Below are 18,218 nucleotides of genomic sequence, written 5' to 3' on the forward strand. Positions count from 1 at the left end.
GTGAAGACCATCTGGTTTCTTCTTAGTTCCCAAAAACCATCAAATCAGAGCGACCTTTACATATTTTTAAATTTGGCTCAAATTTTGTAAAAAGACATCTATTTAAAGACTAATCGAATAAAGGGAATCTTGTGGATAAAGTAAAAAAAAGGTTGGGACTACGGCGCGTTTAAAAAACGCGGTATGCCAAAGTTCTTAAAGCCACTCTTTGTGAAACAAGTTTTTATCAACTGTGTTGATTTTGTCCACAGGGCTACAAAATCTACTACACCACTGATCCATCGCAACCCCTACAGTCCTGGAATTCACAAATGGTAACTGAAAACGCATATTTTTACTGAATTATTTTTGAATTTCACGTGTAAGCGTGTTTTCCACGTAGCTTTTGCTGAACCTCCGTAGGTACTGCTAATTATACCATGTATTTATCCTTGTATCGCCCACTAGGTACACAATTTGATATTTTGGTATATATATCAAAACATACTTTGTACAAGGATTTTAAAAATATAGCGTTCTTCTAGCGTGCATCGTGAATATTACTTTCGCGAAAATTGTAAGAGCCTTGTCAGAATTACTATGGATTCTACCATTGTTCTAAAAATAATACAGTCTACATCCAGCCTGGGCCCTACGGTAGAGCAAAAACAGTGGTTGCTCTAGACACCAGATGGTAGCGCGATTTTTCAGTTTGTAATCCAAAATGAAGTTATGACGGTGCCTTTTGAGAAGTAGAATAAACTGGTTTAGACAATCTCGCTCTATCTTGATCAAGAAAGAAAAAACATTTATTGCCCATAAAAAATACATATTCGTGAGAAGGTACATATATGAACAGCTATGTGTCAAAAGGTTCAGGCTCAGCAAGTGCGTTGAGGACTATGCTTCACCGCGCTGATTTTCTTTCAGCGTACACCTCTACACAGCGTACAGTCAAGAGCAAAGATATCGACACCGTCAAAGTTGCAAAAATATGTATACACGGCCTTAATGATATGTGCATAAAGTCGTGTATACATATTTTTGCAACTTTGGCCGTGTCGATATCTTTGCCCTTGACTGTACCTGAGACATTACACGAGACAGGTAGGGCTTGACTTAAATAGGTATGTTGACAAGGTTAAACTAACAAATGCATGCGATTACCTAACCAACAAAAGGTTGGGACACCCCCGACTTTGTCACTTTCAAAGTTCAATATCTCAAAAACGGCTGAACCGATTGTGATGAAACATGTCTACAAACCATCGCTAGAAAACCTGATTTCAATTTAAAAAAAACCGCATTCAAATCGGTCCACCCGTTTAAGAGCTACGGCGCCACAGACAGACAGACAGCGGTCAAACTTATAACACCCCTCTGTTTGCGTCGGGGGTTAAAAAAAACGCTGTCTACATCCCAACAAGCGCGTGCATTGTGTAGGCATCAGGGTAGGCACTGTCAACACAGGTGTGGAGGATGATTACCGTGGAATTGGCCCAATGCACGCCTTTGACTATGATAGCAGGCCTACTGATGTATCTTAGGAAATTCCAAAATTGCTAAATTCTTCGTACTTATAGGAAAATTTCGGACACTTCTCACAATATTGAATGGGGATTGATTGAAGCGATAAGGCCGCCTATTGCTTTTTTTTATTCGACTGGATGGCAAACGAGCAAGTGGGTCTCCTGATGGTAAGAGAACACCACCGCCCTTAAACATCTGCAACACCAGGGGTATTGCAGACGCGTTGCCAACCTAGAGGCCTAAGATGGGATACCTCACGTGCCAGTAATTTCACCGGCTGTCTTACTCTCCACGCCGAAACACAACAGTGCAAGCACTGCTGCTTAACGGCAGGATTAGCGAGCAAGATGGTGGTAGCAATCCGGGCGGACCTTGCACAAGGTACTACCACCTGATCCTGATTACCTGTGTTTTCTGAACTGCTTACTATGTGTTGGTGTTCAAGAGAGAGTTATTGTATTGTATTGAAGCCTTCCGTTTCTTAAATTTAATTTTGGAAAATTTTCGCAACTTGCAACCCTTACATAAATTATGCATAAAGTATTTGTTGCCTCCTGCTAGATGGATAACAGCCACCTGACGACGATCAGCGAGCTGACACCTCACACGGTGTACACTATACGCGTGCAAGCCTTCACCTCCGTCGGTCCTGGCCCCATCTCTGCTCCGGTACAGGTCAAGACTCAGCAAGGTAAGTGGTAGAAGACTATCATCATCATCACATCAGCCGTGGGACGTCCACTGTTGGACGTAGCCCCCCAAATATACCCAGTTGCTTCAGTTGGAAGCGGCTTGCGCACCGTGAAACTGCAGTTTTAAGCACGTCATCCGTCCATCTCATTGGTGGACGTGCTACGCTGCATTTGCCTATACTAAGGGGCTGTTTCACCACCCATTGACTAATTTTGTTTGACGGATAAATGTGATGCCGTCTCCGTCTATTCGAACAAAACTAACGTCAGATAAATTTAATCAATGGATGGTGAAACGGGTAAAGTAACTGGGCCTAGTGGTTTGAACTATTGCCCCTTAAGCAGAGGATAGTGGAGTTTTCGAAATTTATGTGCGAAATTATATTCGGAATTTACGGTGAACGAAAATATCGTAACCAACACACACCTAAAAAAAAATTCAAAGGTCCCAACCGCGCGCAGCCCGCGTGAGAACTATGGCTCAAGCCCTCTCAATCTGAGAGGAGGCCCTGTAATGTGACGTATACAGGCCGAAATGATGACGAGGAACGAATATTATTATTTTATTATTATTATCTTCAAATTGTCTAGGGTTTAATTTTCAACTTCGTATACCTGCCTACGGTATTTAAAATAACTGTCAGTGTTTACAATCAAAAGAAACCGTTTAAGAAGTGAAAAAATATGTCATTTTAACGCAAAGAACGAAATTTACAAGTCTAGTTTCCAACTTTTCTGGAAAATTATTCCGTTCCACGTCAAAAGCTAAAATAATACTGTTACTGAATTTAAAATCACAAAAGATTGAAAATATATTGGATTTCGATTCAATCCGCCAACTGTGGGTCGAATCTCAATTAAGTATCAATATAATACCGATTCTAGAGGAAATCGGCGGTCAGCGGATATTGTTTTCGCTCCCATAGGTATTGCATTGTCATTTTTAATTGACTTTTTAACCTCCGACACAAAAAGGGGGGTTACAAGTTTGACGCTAATATCTGTCTGGGGCATCGTAGCTCTCAAAGGAATGACCGATTTCGGTGCGTTTTTTTTACGTGAAAGCGAGTTTCCTTGCGGTTCTTTGTGTTGGTGGTTGTGTGTCATTAAAGTTCAATATCTCAAAAACGGCTGAACCTATTTTTATCAAACATAACTAAGAACGACTGCAAGAAAACTTTTTCATGTAAAAAACCCATCGAATTTCGGCCATCCATTTGAGAGCTGCAATTCCACACAGAAAAACAGACATTACAGCATTTAGCAAGGCATTGAAACCCTTTTCACGTCTGGGGTTAAAAAGGATGCGTACGTGTCACGCACATTTGATAGAAGTGACTTCATATAATCATCATTAGACCCTGTTATCAAGTGGGCAGGTTGATGACTACCTAACATTAGTGAGGTGCAATCTGAATAAAAAAACTATTTTAAATTAAGGTTTCAGATACATTTTGAAGTTCCCATACATAGCTACATCGTCGAGACTTGGATAGTTTTTGTTGCACGTCACTAATGTTAGGTAGCCACCGAACTGCCCATGCATACATGTCTGAATTATAACCAGCATGCTTTTATAAATTCGCTGATTTATAAAATCTTGGAACTAAGGGACCCCTTGCATCCGTGTATGATTATTTCTTTCACGTAATTTTTTCTTTAATTTTATACAGTACTAGTTTAGAAGTATTTTATTTGTAATTATTTATTCAGAAAAAATGACTTTCTGCCAAGTTTCTTGCAGCGCATTCTTCTTAGCAATGATGGTCTTTCAGAAAGCGCTGGTAGTTTCAAAAAATGACGTGTAAAAGAGCTCCTGGCGGCCTATTTACAGGATAAACGATTTGAATTTGAACTTGTTTCGCAGGCGTCCCCTCGCAACCGTCAAATCTAGTGTCGGTGGAGGCGGGCGAAACTTCGGTCACGCTGTCGTGGCGGCGTCCGGCGCATGCCGGCGACAACATTGTGTCGTACGAACTTTACTGGAACGATACCTACGCGAAGCAGCATCATAGGAAGTAAGTCTAGCCAATGAGGAAGTAATACGAGATATAACAACAGATTATTTAACACTTATAACATTTAAGTTCAGGTATTCTGCCGTCTGCAAAGGATGGTATCTCAAAAGAAGCACTTTTGAGTTATTTATATACCAACTGATGCACAAGTTTTTGAGCTGCACAGTGGTATAAATAACTCAAAAGTTATTTTTCTGAGATACCTTTTGTCTTAATTGCAGTGGTTCTTTAATATAACATTCACAGTGTATAATTATTGTATAATAAACAAAACATATAATTTCAAAATGTCTAATATCATACAACATTGAACTTTAAAAGTACTTTCATTATGAAAATAAGGATTTGTTATTATAGGTATCTAAAGTTTATTGTACGTTATGAACGTTATTAAAATGTTATTATAACTCGTGGGATGCAACCCTTATCTATAGATGATACTTTTATTTAACTGAGTAGGGTATTGAACTGCTCATTTCATATTGTATGACGTTGTCCAGGATAACTCACGTCTTAAATCGAGTTTAGCTCATGTTTATTTCCTGTAAACAAGACGCTTAAATGGTAAAAGATGAGCGAAATTTCTACTCTTACGCACGAGTCTAGCTACGGTTTGTTGCGGTAAGCGCAATACGTTATTTGACAACTCCGTAATCCATATCTTAATATTATTATTATGAAAATATAGATATACGAACAGTGATTAGCGAAGAGAAAATTTAAATCTGTTGAAAATTGGATTAATAGTGTTTTTTTGAAAAATCTATGTACCTGTCTTTTTCTCAAACGCTTTTCTCTATGCAGCAAGTATGGCGGTACTGGCGTGTGACGTCACATGCCAGTATGGTTTTCTCTGTCTAATCAAACCTTTGATTTGATGAATTTCAAACCTTTATAACTTTGTTATTTGTAAGGGTAGCTTAAAATTTTTTACTCTATTCGATAACAGGCATTGTGTAGTTTTAATTTATAAAACATACACAAAATAGTCAAATACTGTATTGTGGTCAAACGCGAGCCTATTTTGCATTAAAAAATAAACATCAATTGCATCAATTGATTGTTGTGTCTTGTGTTGTGTTGTCTATTGCTGTGTTGTGAATAAATGTATCTCTTTCTTTCTTTCTTTCTTTCAATTGTTTTTTTAAGCAAAATAGGCTACCAAATTTGACCACATCGCGCTTAACAAAGCGAAGCTCGGTGTATTAAACCGAAATAAGTTACCTACCTGACAATTGATTTAGAGCCTCTTCTACGACTTCTGATAAGTTTTTAATATTTTATATGGCAGATTTCTGTAATTATGTGAACAAAATACGTTATTTGACTATTTTGTATATCGAGCCGAAAAACAATGTATTCTACCTTATAAATAAATACTCGTATACATAATAAATATTTAAGATTAGACAGAGAATTTCAAGATGAAATATTTTTCAAAAATCACTATAAATTCAATTTTCAACTTTTTTTTACTAAACTTTGGCTGTATATCCATTTTCTCATTATAATATAATGTAAATTCAATTATTAAATACCCTTTTAAGTGATAGAGAGAGTGCAGAATAGAGAGGTGAAGCTAGCCCCCTGAAGGGCCATTATTTTAATCACGGTAAACTAGCCCCCAAAAGGACCTTGCCCAAAAATCTAATCAAATATGAATCATAAAACTACCCTCCTATGATTGTAACAGCCAAGCCACAATTTTACACACAAAATAATGGCTTTCAAACTGTTTTGATGCCGCCATTAAGCTGACGAGCTATAAAACTACGCTGCAGTCTGCATTAAAATTAACAGGCCTTTCAATCTAAAACACCCCTTCAATTAATGGCCACTTTAATTGCGGTTTTTAAATTTGACGAGTTCAAGAGTTGAAGTGACTTGAGCGCACTCAGATGATGACACGAATTTTGTGAATTAATTTTGAATGGTTATTTTAAGTGACGCACTTGACGGTGGAAGCTGTTTTTCAACTGCTGAATCGAGTTTGATTTAAATGAGACGTCAAAGAACTGTCTCTTCTGTTTTTAAATAAGTCAGTATTTTATATTGAGGGGTGCCTCCCATTGCGTCTGGGTGGAATTAGATCTATCTCAGCAAATGGAGAAGCGCTTTGGAAGGGGGAAGTGTTTTTTTTTAATAAAAAGTAATCTATGGTACTCCTTGTAATATCACCTACCTTCCAGTAAAAATCCCGTCAATATCGGTTCAACTGATACGGAGATTATCCGGAACAAACATACAGACAAAATAACTGCGAAGAAGGAGGGTTATTGTTATTAATGATGCATATAGGCACTTTCATATACAATTACTTAAAAGTAGGAGTATTTTGATATTACAACGAGACATTTCGATTTTATTTACTTGTATATGTAGAAAAATAAAAACGAGCAAATTGGAAAGAATTTTTAATTAGACCTGAAACTCCTAATTCAACTAAGTATATGTCAAACATTCGCTGACTGTGGCAATAAATAAAGAAACCACTACACACACTTTTCATTCTCGGAATCGATAAGCGGTTAATGATAAGTGAGACACGCATACTATTACTATCGCGACAATGACTTATGGCACCATAGGCAGCGAGTGTTTGGCATTAGCGTAAAGTTAAAGTGAGAAAAGTTTTTCCATATCAAAGTCTTTGAGACATTAAAACAAGAATGCTTTGTTAAAAAACTTTTTTCACTAGCTCTTTTTAATTCTATGTACTGACAACAATACTAATTCCTCAGACGCATACCAATAACGGAGACATACACTCTTAACGGGCTGTATCCGAACACGCTATATTACATCTGGCTGGCGGCGAGATCGCAAAGGGGCGAGGGTGCAACAACGCCGCCCATTGCTGTGAGGACCAAGCAATACGGTATGTCAGGTGCCTTCGAGGGACGTGTGATGTGACTGTGGGGAACGGGCTCTGTGGAACGGCTAACATGTTCCTTAAATTTGCGAGATTTTCCACTAGCGAGGCGAGACGGGGCGAGGATGGCCGGGAATTGGTATTAGTATTGGGATGTCACCCGCGAGCGTGCGAGCTCGCACGATATCGCGCGTTTTGTATAAGAACTTCTCGCTCATCCTCGTGTCGCCTCGTCGGTGGAAAATCACCTTGGCTTGACGCGGTAGCGTTGAAGCCAGAGAGGAGAACGCGTCATATGAAGGATGAAGATGCGAAAAAAATGTTGTTTGTTATTCAACGTTAGAGTCAGGCTGAAATCGCTTCTTGTGGCTAAATTTGCCCGAGCATTACGCGACCAGCAAAATGCCCTAAATTTATAAACCAATTGCTTTCTTTTCAAACGCAACAACATAGCCACTGCTGATTAACTTTGCTCGCAAACAAAAACAAACCGAGCGACGTACGCGCTTTTCAAGCTAGCAAAACAGAAAAAAACGCCACAACATATTGCCTTTTTCACAAACAGATTTTTATCTAACATGTGCGCCGCGTTCTCAGAGCCTGGTTCCGTAGCTTTGACAGTGTGAGTGTTAGCCAAGGTTTACAGGTAACTCGTAATGTAATTTCACATAAAGCACCTGCCCGGCACGCTGCCAGTATTACAGCACAAGCACCAAGTTTTATATCACAATATCTGTTTTGTAATTGTAAATCTGTCGATGCGGTAAAGTGCACGCACACTCACTTCTCACCTATAGCCGGAGACTCGTCCAACGATATGGTGCGAACAAGTGTGATGCGTTCACGGTACCTTGGTAGTAGCTTTATGTCGTTTGTAGGTCCGAGTTTAATCTTAGGTCTACACCTCGGTTATTTTATTTTTATTTTGAATCCAATTGCCATCGACACGAACGCAACGGGAATAAAGTATACATCAACGATGGTACCATCAATTACGTCACTAATAAATCTACTTCGCGAGGCGTGTGTTCGCGTCGTAAGCAACAACATAATAAGCACAATTTTCTTCCAACAGGAGAAAGTGTGACGGATGATACATAGAGACGTATGGGCGAGCGGATCAAACACACTCAACACTAACAAAATGTGCATGCTCGTTTATTTTAACGACTCGCGTCGTTTTCATTTTATTTGGGCACTGTTTTGTTTCAATCGCATTCAGTGATTGCATCGGCTAGGTCGGTTCTAACGGGGCGCGTGACGCTCGTTTGAGTTCCAGGTCCTAAGATCCTGCGATGTGTTTTTTCTTATAACTGAGCTTTTAGTTCCTGGAGCGCCGCCGATGAATGTGACTGCCGTGGCGGTGTCACCGACTGCTATTCGGGTGTCGTGGCAGCCGCCGCCGGCCGAGCGAGCGAACGGGAGAATCGCGTATTACAAGCTGCTATGCGTGGAGAGTGGGAGGGGGGATTCGGAAGCGACGGTGGTCAAGCTAAACCAAACGTCCTTCGAACTGGATGAACTCCGCCGCTGGACGGAGTACCGCATCTGGGTCCTCGCAGGCACAAGCGTGGGCGACGGGCCCTCCTCCTACCCAGTCACCGTGCGCACTCACGAAGACGGTACGTGTCGCTACTTTCATTGGTTATAACTATAACTTTCAATTGTATTAACCACGAGGTCAAAATAAATCAACTCCTATTTTTTGGTATTTTTTTTCCTATATTATTTTTATTGAATTAGAAATAATAAATAAACTCTTAAAGTTCCATTGACTGCGGCAGACTCTCCAAAAAATACATAATATTTAAAAGCAAGTAAGAATGAAATTGTGATGAAATACAATCATTCGTATTATTATAGTTTCATAATGTACCAATAATTAAGTTTTACGGTAAAAAGACAGGTCAAGATTATTTACATCATTTCTATTGCTAGAAAAAACTAAATATGCACAAAAAGTTACAAACCTTTTATAGCAAAATACACTTATCTTTGGTCTATGTCTGGCAAAGGCAAATGATAAAGCGCTTAGAGATCAATCTAAGAAAGTTTGTTTTAAGTTTTAGTTTTTACTTTCGTGAAACCACTGAAAAACAGCGCTGCTGTTTGCAGCATTGCGCTGAGTGATTTTCTAATTCGGCATTGTGGTATGTACTCGTAGGTATTTGGGTATATTTTTTGTGCTGAATAAAATATTAAAATTGGCACTTACCTGTGCGGTAACTTTACTTCTTACCTGATTTAATCTGAGGGGTTAATTTATTTTTACCGTTTCAAAACAGTCGTTCAATTAAACGAACACTTAAATTTCTCTTAAATAAAACTAGCAATCAATTTTAAGTCTAGTAAGTGAATGGATTATTTAATTAATTGAACGATTTTTGAAACAAAGGCGGAATCAATAACTTGCTCGACGTCGAGTTAAATGACCTTTGGTTGTGTAACATCATAAGAAAAATTTGAAAAGCGGATATTTGAGTATCTCAATTCATTTGCATCTTTTATGTCAACTATAGTCTTTCACTGGACAAAAAATAATTACAATCTTCTGTTGATGTTACATTTTAAATTCTTTCAAAATTGCAATTATTTTACAATATTTCCTTTTCTACAAATAATAATAACCACTAACATTGCTATTTTCTGGTCCAAGTTTGGAAGCCATGGGTATAAATGTGTTGTTTTTAACCAAACTATTTAGAAATAATTTTAAATTTTCTGAATTAAAACTGCGTAATATTGTGTATGCGTCAAAGGGTTTGTGTATGATTTACCGTGTTTGGATTAAGCGGAGTGAATGGAAACAATGCTGATAACTCGCCGAAGTGGGCTTATAAATGTGTGATGAGAACCCCAAAATGTTTCCATTTCATCTGTTTATTTTTAACAAAATATTTACCTACTTGTTAATATTGGTGGTGGGTTTCCTGTAAATTCATAAAAATTACGCTCGAAAAATATTCTCTATGACCGCATATTCGAATTCCTGAATGCGCAACAACTACTATCAAAATTACTAATGTCATTTTTTCTTTTGTTCCTTTTTTGTGAGCACATAGCAGGAATCTAAACAAGGAGGTTTATTCTCGTAACCACGTTTTACTATGCTTGCCAATAAAATTCCATGTATATTTATCATGTCACAGTCTACCATGTTGATTGCACAGAGTTCTAGCCGCTGTCAGTAGCGGCATAGAGTCGATATACCACTCACTGTCACATGTAATGATTTATTTTATGCCGCGTTGATCCGTCATTCGATCGATTAAGATGGCACTCACTGAAATGCAAAGTTTATACTGCACTTGGTAATTCGACGGCACCGTTATAATTTCATTTTGGCGCACACTTATTGTTGAGTATTTAGCGATGGACACAATTTTGCATGCTTTTTACCCACACCGCACCGTTTTCGTTCAGTTTATTTCACTGGGCACCAGATAGGTACGTCTGGCTGCACTCAATCGAGTAATCGCTGGTTTTAGTCAGACTGTGATTGAGTGCAGTTAGGACTGCACTTTTAGGAAGCACTCAGCACAACTAGCGACGACACAAGGTGAGAGAACGAGTGCGTGACACAACAACAGGCCCTATGCTACGAAGTGCAGAATTTTGAACTTCGTATCTTGCCGTCCCGCTGGCGCTTGTATTATTTAATACGAGAGTGAGAGGGATGGTACGATATCAACTTCGATTTTCGAATTTCGTAGTAGCCCCCCTGGCCGCGGGGGTGGCGCGCGAGCCGACCCAGTAGCGTCGCGCGCCGCGAGCCGCTCGCGCGCCGCCCGGGCGCACGCGCACACCACGGCCCGAGCGCCGCATTTGAATACCAATACCGTCCCCACACCACACGCGCGCATGCTCTACTACTCACATCTTCTCTACTCACTATACTCTATCTGACAACTATACTATTAGCGGAACGGCTGCGGATCGACGCGACCATACTCCCGAGGATCCGATCCAAATTTTTCTCTTTCCACCGTTCAATTGGCCAACCTTACCGGTATCCGAAGGATAGATCCGCGCCACGCCCTTCGCCTGTACCGACTGCTCAGCTCAGTGACTAGACTTCGCACTCCTTCCTGTCTTTATCTCTGTCTCTCTATCTATCTCACTCGCTCTCAAGCTACAATTTCTTGCCAGTAGCGGTTTCTGTCTCTTCCTTCCTTCTTCTGTAATCTCTATCAGACTCTCTGTCGTGCATGCACACTAGATATGTGACATACAAATACTATGCCTTAAAGTTCGCTATCGCCGTAAACTGCGCACGAGCCGATTCAAAGAACGCAACGAGACATTTCGGCAACGATCACTCCTGTAAAGTACGACCCTATACTGAACATTAGAGGAGCACAGGCAAGAGACAATGACACTCTGACACTGCCACAAACCTCACAGAAGATAACAACACAAGGTACGAGGCACCACACACGCCGGAGCAAGATGGCGCACACAGCAACCTCCACACTAGACTAGCGCCGCGCCGCCGTCGCGTTAATCAATACATGTGCGTGTGAGTGACTTCTGAGCGCCGAGGGACAGCCACAATTAACTTCAAGTGCAAAGCCTTTTTCTATTCGAACACAACTCCCCGCGGAGCACGGAGCCGAACAATCGTTTGAAAATATTCCAGATGCATAATTCAGTTACACACACAAAGGATATTCATTGCAACAAGAAAAATATTTCGCGCATTTCCAAAGACATTTTAGCTCCAGCGAGAAATGAATTCCCACTCGCATTTGTTCGACGTACTTGTGAACAGAAAAAGGCAATGCACGCGAACCTAGACTGCCGCCGGTGTCCCAAGCGGCTTAACCCGAATGCGTCTCCTAAAGAGCTCAAAATACACAAGGAAATAAAGAGCGCCTTCCATTTGCCGACAAGAGTTCGACTCGTAATCTCTCACTTAGTAGTTCCGTTCGCCCTGCAATGTTCGCACAATTTGTCTTAAATGTATTTGAATGCGTTTTTCTCTTTTTTCTCTCGTCACTGACTTTGTATGGGCCGCTGGTAATCCCGTACAGCCGTAAGGAGTGAGTACACATTACTATAGTGCTTGTATAGATGTGCGTTTGTGCTTGTGCCTAAGCTTTACTGTAGATTGCTCTTCCTAGCGTGTAAACCTAACGATCTCTTCAAAGCAGACTGCAAGCGGTAACCTTTTGAGAGACGCATGTCTTTTCAGAGTATACTTGATGGGTTGTTAAAGACTTGGTGTGTCCCCTCTGTAACATGCAACCGATACTCCCAAGTCTTACGCCCCCAAGCATGAATCCCTTGCAGTGTGTGACTAATATTAAAATTAATGCTGCTTTTGGATACCTAACTATAGATATAACTTACTAAATGTTGACTCTTTGTGAACTGCTTGACAATTTTAGTTGTTCTTAACGATGTGGATTGGAAGGTAATGGATTTTAATTGGTTATGGTGATGTAAAAGGGCGTAAATGATATCTCAGTGTGTGTTGGTATTCAAATGCCCGATCGAGATGCTGAAAGGCTTGTGTAGACACTCGCCTCGGCCGAAATACTCTATCAGCATTACGACGGCGACTACCGACCGCACTCGCTGCGAAAACTTCTATCTGAATCCGCAGTGCTTGACGAAGTTTTGACGCTGACGCTTAATCCAATTTAGACCCTTAAAAGTTTAAGCTTTAGGTAGTTTATTAGCACGCTCCCGTAGATGCTGATAGGGCATTTAGGTCTTTATTGGAACGGGTCTGGTCCGGATATGAAACATTTTGTTTGTATGTACAGTGCCCGGGGAGCCTCAGGACGTCAAGGTCACTGCCATCAACTCGACGTCGCTGCATGTCACGTGGAAACCACCCAGTGAGAAGGAAAAGAATGGCATCATCCGAGGCTATCATGTTCATGTGCAAGAAGTTCGAGAAGAGGTGAGATTTAAACGCTAGTTTAATAAGAATAACATACTCGTATGAGAAAAGCTTCTTGAATCGCAAAATAATTGTTTACTTTCTTCATAGGGTAAGGGCCTGCTGAATGATCCCATGCGTTTCAACGTGTTGGACGACACAACACTCGAATTAAACATATCAGGGCTGCAGCCCGATTCGAGGTACAGCGTGCAAGTGGCCGCTCTGACGAGGAAGGGAGACGGGGACCGAAGTACGCCGGTGTCGGTCAAGACACCCGGCGGTGTGCCAAATAGGCCTACCGTTAACCTGAAGTACGTACAACTGAGAAACCAGGCTAAAATACTTAAGAGGAATATATTTTGATGTTGCTAAACGTCTAATATTGTTTCAGGGTTTTAGAGCGAGAACCAATTGTATCGATCGAACTGGAATGGGCAAAACCTACGCACACTTATGGAGACTTACTAGGTTATCGGCTTAGGTTCGGAATCAAGGATCAGCCGTTAGAAGAAGAAAACTTTTCTATTAAAGTCACTTCACATAAGATTACCGATTTAGAAAGGGGCGTAGAATATGAATTTAGAATAGCAGGTCGGAACCACATTGGTATCGGCCAAGAAACTATTAAGTATTGGTTAACGCCAGAAGGTGCACCTAAAGGACCTCCGGCAAATGTTACATATCATTTCCAAACTCCAGATGTCATAAGTGTAACTTGGGACCCACCAACGCGAGCAGACCGTAGCGGTCAGATAAAGAAATATGATGTCCAGTTTTTAAAGAAGGGTGATCAGGCGTCACTTGTCGAGAAGACAACAGAACTGACTAAAGCTGTGTTCACTGGTCTGGAAGAGGATGCTCATTACATATTCAAGGTTCGCGCGTACACCATCCAGGGTCCCGGGCCGTACAGCAAAGATATCACTGCTCACACTGAACGTGACATCGGTAGAGCGCCCATGTCAGTAAAAGCCGTTGCCACTTCGGAATCAGGCGTAGAAGTATGGTGGGAACCCGTCCCTTCGAGAAAGAAGATTTTAGGATACGTCATATTCTACACTATGACTCCAGTCGAGGATTTGGATGAATGGCAACAGAAAACGGTTCACGTAACGCATTCAGCTGATTTAGAAAATCTTGAAAAGTTTGCAGAGTATGCTATCGCTGTAGCGGCGAAAACGGCGGACGGTCTTGGAAGGTTGTCAGAAAAGGTTACGGTTAAAGTAAGACCGGAAGAAGTGCCTTTACACTTAAGAGCTCAAGATGTGTCCACGCACTCCATGACGCTGTCGTGGGCACCACCGTTACGCTTAAACCCCGTTAGCTATAAGATTTCCTACAATGCTATAAAAGAATTTGTCGATTCTCTAGGTATGACGCAAACGCAAGAGATCCCTCGGAGAGAAATAATTGTGAAACATGAGAGGACGTCGTACTCGATTAATGACTTGTCTCCGTTCACAACATATAATGTTAACGTTAGTGCCATACCCAACGACGACTCCTACCGGCCGCCGACAAAAATTACTGTCACCACACAGATGGCAGCGCCTAAACCTATGGTGAAGCCAGACTTTTACGGCGTTGTCGAAAATGAAATACTCGTTATTCTACCTCAAGCTTCGGAAGAATACGGCCCGATCTCACATTATTATCTAGTTGTAGTACCTGACGACAAAGCGCATAACCATAAAAATCCGGATCAGTTCCTAACAGACGAGTTGATAAAAAATAATGCTCGTACTGACGATGAGAACGCTCCATATATAGCTGCCAAATTCTTGCAAAGAAATATCTTGTATACATTCCACCTCGGCAATGATGAAAACTACGAAGGATTTATGAATAGGAAATTAAATCCGACTAAACAATACAGAGTTTTTGTTAGAGCTGTTGTTGATACGCCACAAAAACATCTGTACACATCAAGTCCATTCTCAGAATACTTGTCTTTGGACATGCGTGAAGCTCCCCCGGGAGAGGAACCAAGCAGACCTGGGCCAGATAAAGACCTCCATGGCGACCCAGAAATAATAATAGAGGAGAATAGAAAGGAAGCGGGTATGGTTTGGGTTATTGGTCCGATCATAGCAGCTTTGATGCTTTCTCTTTGTTTGGTAACGTTGTTCTTCGTGAAGAAAAGACGACAACCGTGTAAAACACCCGATCAAGCAGCCGTGACACGACCTCTTATGGCCGCGGATGTTGGCTTTGGTGCACCGTCTGATCCTGTAGAAATGAGAAGGCTTAATTTCCAGACACCTGCAATGATTTCTCATCCACCAATTCCTATTTCGGAACTGGCTGAGCACATCGACAGACTAAAGTCTAACGACAATCTCAAGTTTTCACAAGAATATGAAAGTATCGAACCTGGCCAGCAGTTTACCTGGGACCATTCCAACATGGAAGTCAACAAACCTAAGAACCGCTACGCAAATGTTATCGCTTACGACCACAGCCGAGTCATTCTCCAACCGATAGATGGAATTCTTGGCAGCGATTATATCAATGCTAACTACTGCGATGGCTATCGCAAACATAATGCCTACGTTGCTACTCAAGGACCTTTGCAAGAAACGTTTACAGATTTCTGGCGCATGTGCTGGGAACTGCGAACGTCCACGATAGTAATGATGACCAAACTTGAGGAGAGGACAAGGATCAAATGCGATCAATACTGGCCGAGCCGCGGCAGTGAAACGTATGGCATGATGACCGTAACCATCGCGGAAGTTCAGGAACTCGCTACTTATTGCATCAGGACTTTCCAAGTGACTAGGAATGGAGGTGCTGAACGTCGGGAGATCAAACAGCTGCAGTTCACAGCTTGGCCTGACCACGGTGTCCCGGACCACCCGGCGCCATTCTTGCAATTCTTGCGTCGTGTTCGTGCTCTCAACCCGCCAGATGCCGGCCCGTTGGTCGTCCACTGCTCTGCCGGTGTCGGCCGCACTGGCTGCTTCATCGTCATCGACTCGATGCTCGAGAGAGCGAGGCACGAGCGCACCGTGGACATCTACGGTCACGTCACTTGCTTGCGAGCTCAACGCAACTACATGGTCCAAACAGAAGACCAGTACATTTTCATTCACGATGCTCTTCTCGAGGCGGTCGTCTGCGGCGATACCGAAGTCCCAGCCCGCAACTTGCACGGGCACATTCAAAAACTGATGCGTATCGATACTATTGAAAATATCACCGGTATGGAATTGGAATTCAAGAAGCTCGCTAATATGAAAGCGGACTCTACACGTTTTGTTTCTGCCAGCTTGCCTTGCAATAAGCATAAAAACAGACTGGTCCACATCTTGCCATTTGAGTCGACCCGTGTGTGCCTGACGCCGAGAGACGGTTCCGACTACATCAACGCCTCATTCGTCGATGGCTACAGATACCGGGCTGCGTACATCGCCACTCAAGGCCCGTTGCCTGATACTACAGATGATTTCTGGCGTATGCTTTGGGAGCACAACTCTACCATCGTCGTCATGCTTACTAAACTAAAGGAAATGGGCAGGGTAAGCATTTTTTTTTTAATATTCCATCTTATATATTTTGTTTATAATGTTGTGGTTTTAAATATGACTTTTCTTTTTCAGGAAAAATGCCATCAATACTGGCCATCGGACCGTTCTGTGCGCTACCAATGTTTTGTGGTAGATCCTATCGCTGAATACAACATGCCACAATACATCTTGAGAGAATTCAAGGTAAATTTTAGTCAAGTTCAATTACACCTACTTCTTCTATTCACAAAAGTAGCCTGTTTTTATTAACCAAACTAGTTTCTTTTTTTTTCTTAGCATAACTTCACCATTTATATCTTCGCAGGTGACAGACGCCCGTGACGGCGCCTCCAGGACGGTTCGCCAGTTCCAGTTCACAGACTGGCCAGAGCAAGGCGTCCCGAAGAGCGGCGAGGGTTTCATCGACTTCCTGGGCCAGGTGCACAAGACCAAGGAACAGTTCGGCCAAGACGGTCCCATCACTGTTCATTGCAGGTGCGTTGTGGGTTTGGGAATGTCAGTAAATAATAATCGGTTTTTCTTTTACGGTCTTGAACTTATTACAAGCCTAGCCTGTATCGACAGCCCGAATTTTCTAAATTTATTATTATTTTATGGCCTGTGCCATATCGATATATAGATATGAGGGTAGAACAGAAAACGGCATAAGACGCTTACGGAATTGTACTTCTTGCCAACGGAATAATATATAAGCACTAGAGTTTAGGAATCAGGATGAATAATTTGTCAAGATATTTTGATGTTAAATACACTTAAAAACAAGACTTAAAATTATGATTCAAAACGCCATCAACATTTCTGGCACCAAAGCGTCAGTCAAAGAGATCTAATCTAATTGACAAAACTTTAACGTTGCATCAACTAATGAGAAACAAAAATAACATATAAACCTATCCAAACAAAGTGACCCGTTATTTCTGTCCGGTGTAGTTGCCGAGTAAAGAAAGATTTAAATAGCCTTGTCCCAGACTAAGTAAAACTTGTGCTATGCGTACTAGGCACCTGATAAACGTACTATGTAGCAGCAGTACATATATCGCAGGAAAATGGAAAACAGTAATTTGAACAAATCTCTTAGGGATATTATCAAATTACGCAGGATGTTAAAATGGTGAATCCATTTTATCATTTGCCCAGAAAAATCACTCATTTGATTAAATCTCTGAATCTCTTTAATGGATACACAAAATCAGCCAAAAAGGCAATTCGTTTGTTAATTTTACCAGATATATTTAGTCACTTGATGTAATCCCTAACCACTTGTCTATCCGGGTGTCAAAATTCATGCTTCTTTTTGGGTGACATTCTACCGGCCCGGATAGTACCAACATGGAAATCCCGACCGTGTTCCGTGTACATACACGCCCATTGAAACTCATGTCCGTTTACAGTGCGTGTACACGAAAAACAGGGTCGGTATTATTAGTTCTTTTGTCGGAGTGTCAAATAACTGGCGTAATGTTTGGTGACAGCGCGGGCGTGGGTCGCACGGGCGTGTTCATCACTCTGTCGACGGTGCTCGAGCGCATGCAGTACGAGGGTGTGGTGGACGTGTTCCAGACAGTCCGCACGCTGCGCACGCAACGCCCCGCCATGGTACAGACTGAGGTAAGTGCCGAAACAGAAACGAAGTTACTCGTCAGAGAATCAAAGTCTTGTGATAGTCCACGAGTATACAAATGCTAACATAGCTTACGTATTAGC

The 18,218-nt window shown here is 41.5% G+C and overlaps 1 protein-coding gene across 8 annotated transcripts in view; it reads left to right on the forward strand.

Annotated features, from left to right (window-relative positions):
• Positions 1 to 18,218, forward strand: part of Lar (tyrosine-protein phosphatase Lar) — a 474,823-nt gene that overhangs the window by 452,537 nt on the left and 4,068 nt on the right. For 6 of the 8 annotated variants that reach the window (XM_074091236.1, XM_074091237.1, XM_074091241.1 and 3 more), the window contains 11 exons: positions 252 to 314; positions 2,071 to 2,200; positions 4,069 to 4,219; positions 6,961 to 7,097; positions 8,417 to 8,713; positions 12,863 to 13,002; positions 13,093 to 13,295; positions 13,376 to 16,505; positions 16,587 to 16,697; positions 16,819 to 16,988; positions 17,987 to 18,122. In XM_074091236.1, the coding sequence (XP_073947337.1) occupies positions 252 to 314; positions 2,071 to 2,200; positions 4,069 to 4,219; positions 6,961 to 7,097; positions 8,417 to 8,713; positions 12,863 to 13,002; positions 13,093 to 13,295; positions 13,376 to 16,505; positions 16,587 to 16,697; positions 16,819 to 16,988; positions 17,987 to 18,122 (4,668 nt within the window). The remainder of the gene's footprint in view (positions 1 to 251; positions 315 to 2,070; positions 2,201 to 4,068; positions 4,220 to 6,960; positions 7,098 to 8,416; positions 8,714 to 12,862; positions 13,003 to 13,092; positions 13,296 to 13,375; positions 16,506 to 16,586; positions 16,698 to 16,818; positions 16,989 to 17,986; positions 18,123 to 18,218) is intronic. The other 2 variants (XM_074091242.1, XM_074091243.1) reach the window with 1 other exon arrangement.

The sequence above is a fragment of the Choristoneura fumiferana genome, chromosome 8, assembly GCF_025370935.1.
Source record: "Choristoneura fumiferana chromosome 8, NRCan_CFum_1, whole genome shotgun sequence".
Lineage (NCBI taxonomy): Eukaryota > Metazoa > Arthropoda > Insecta > Lepidoptera > Tortricidae > Choristoneura > Choristoneura fumiferana.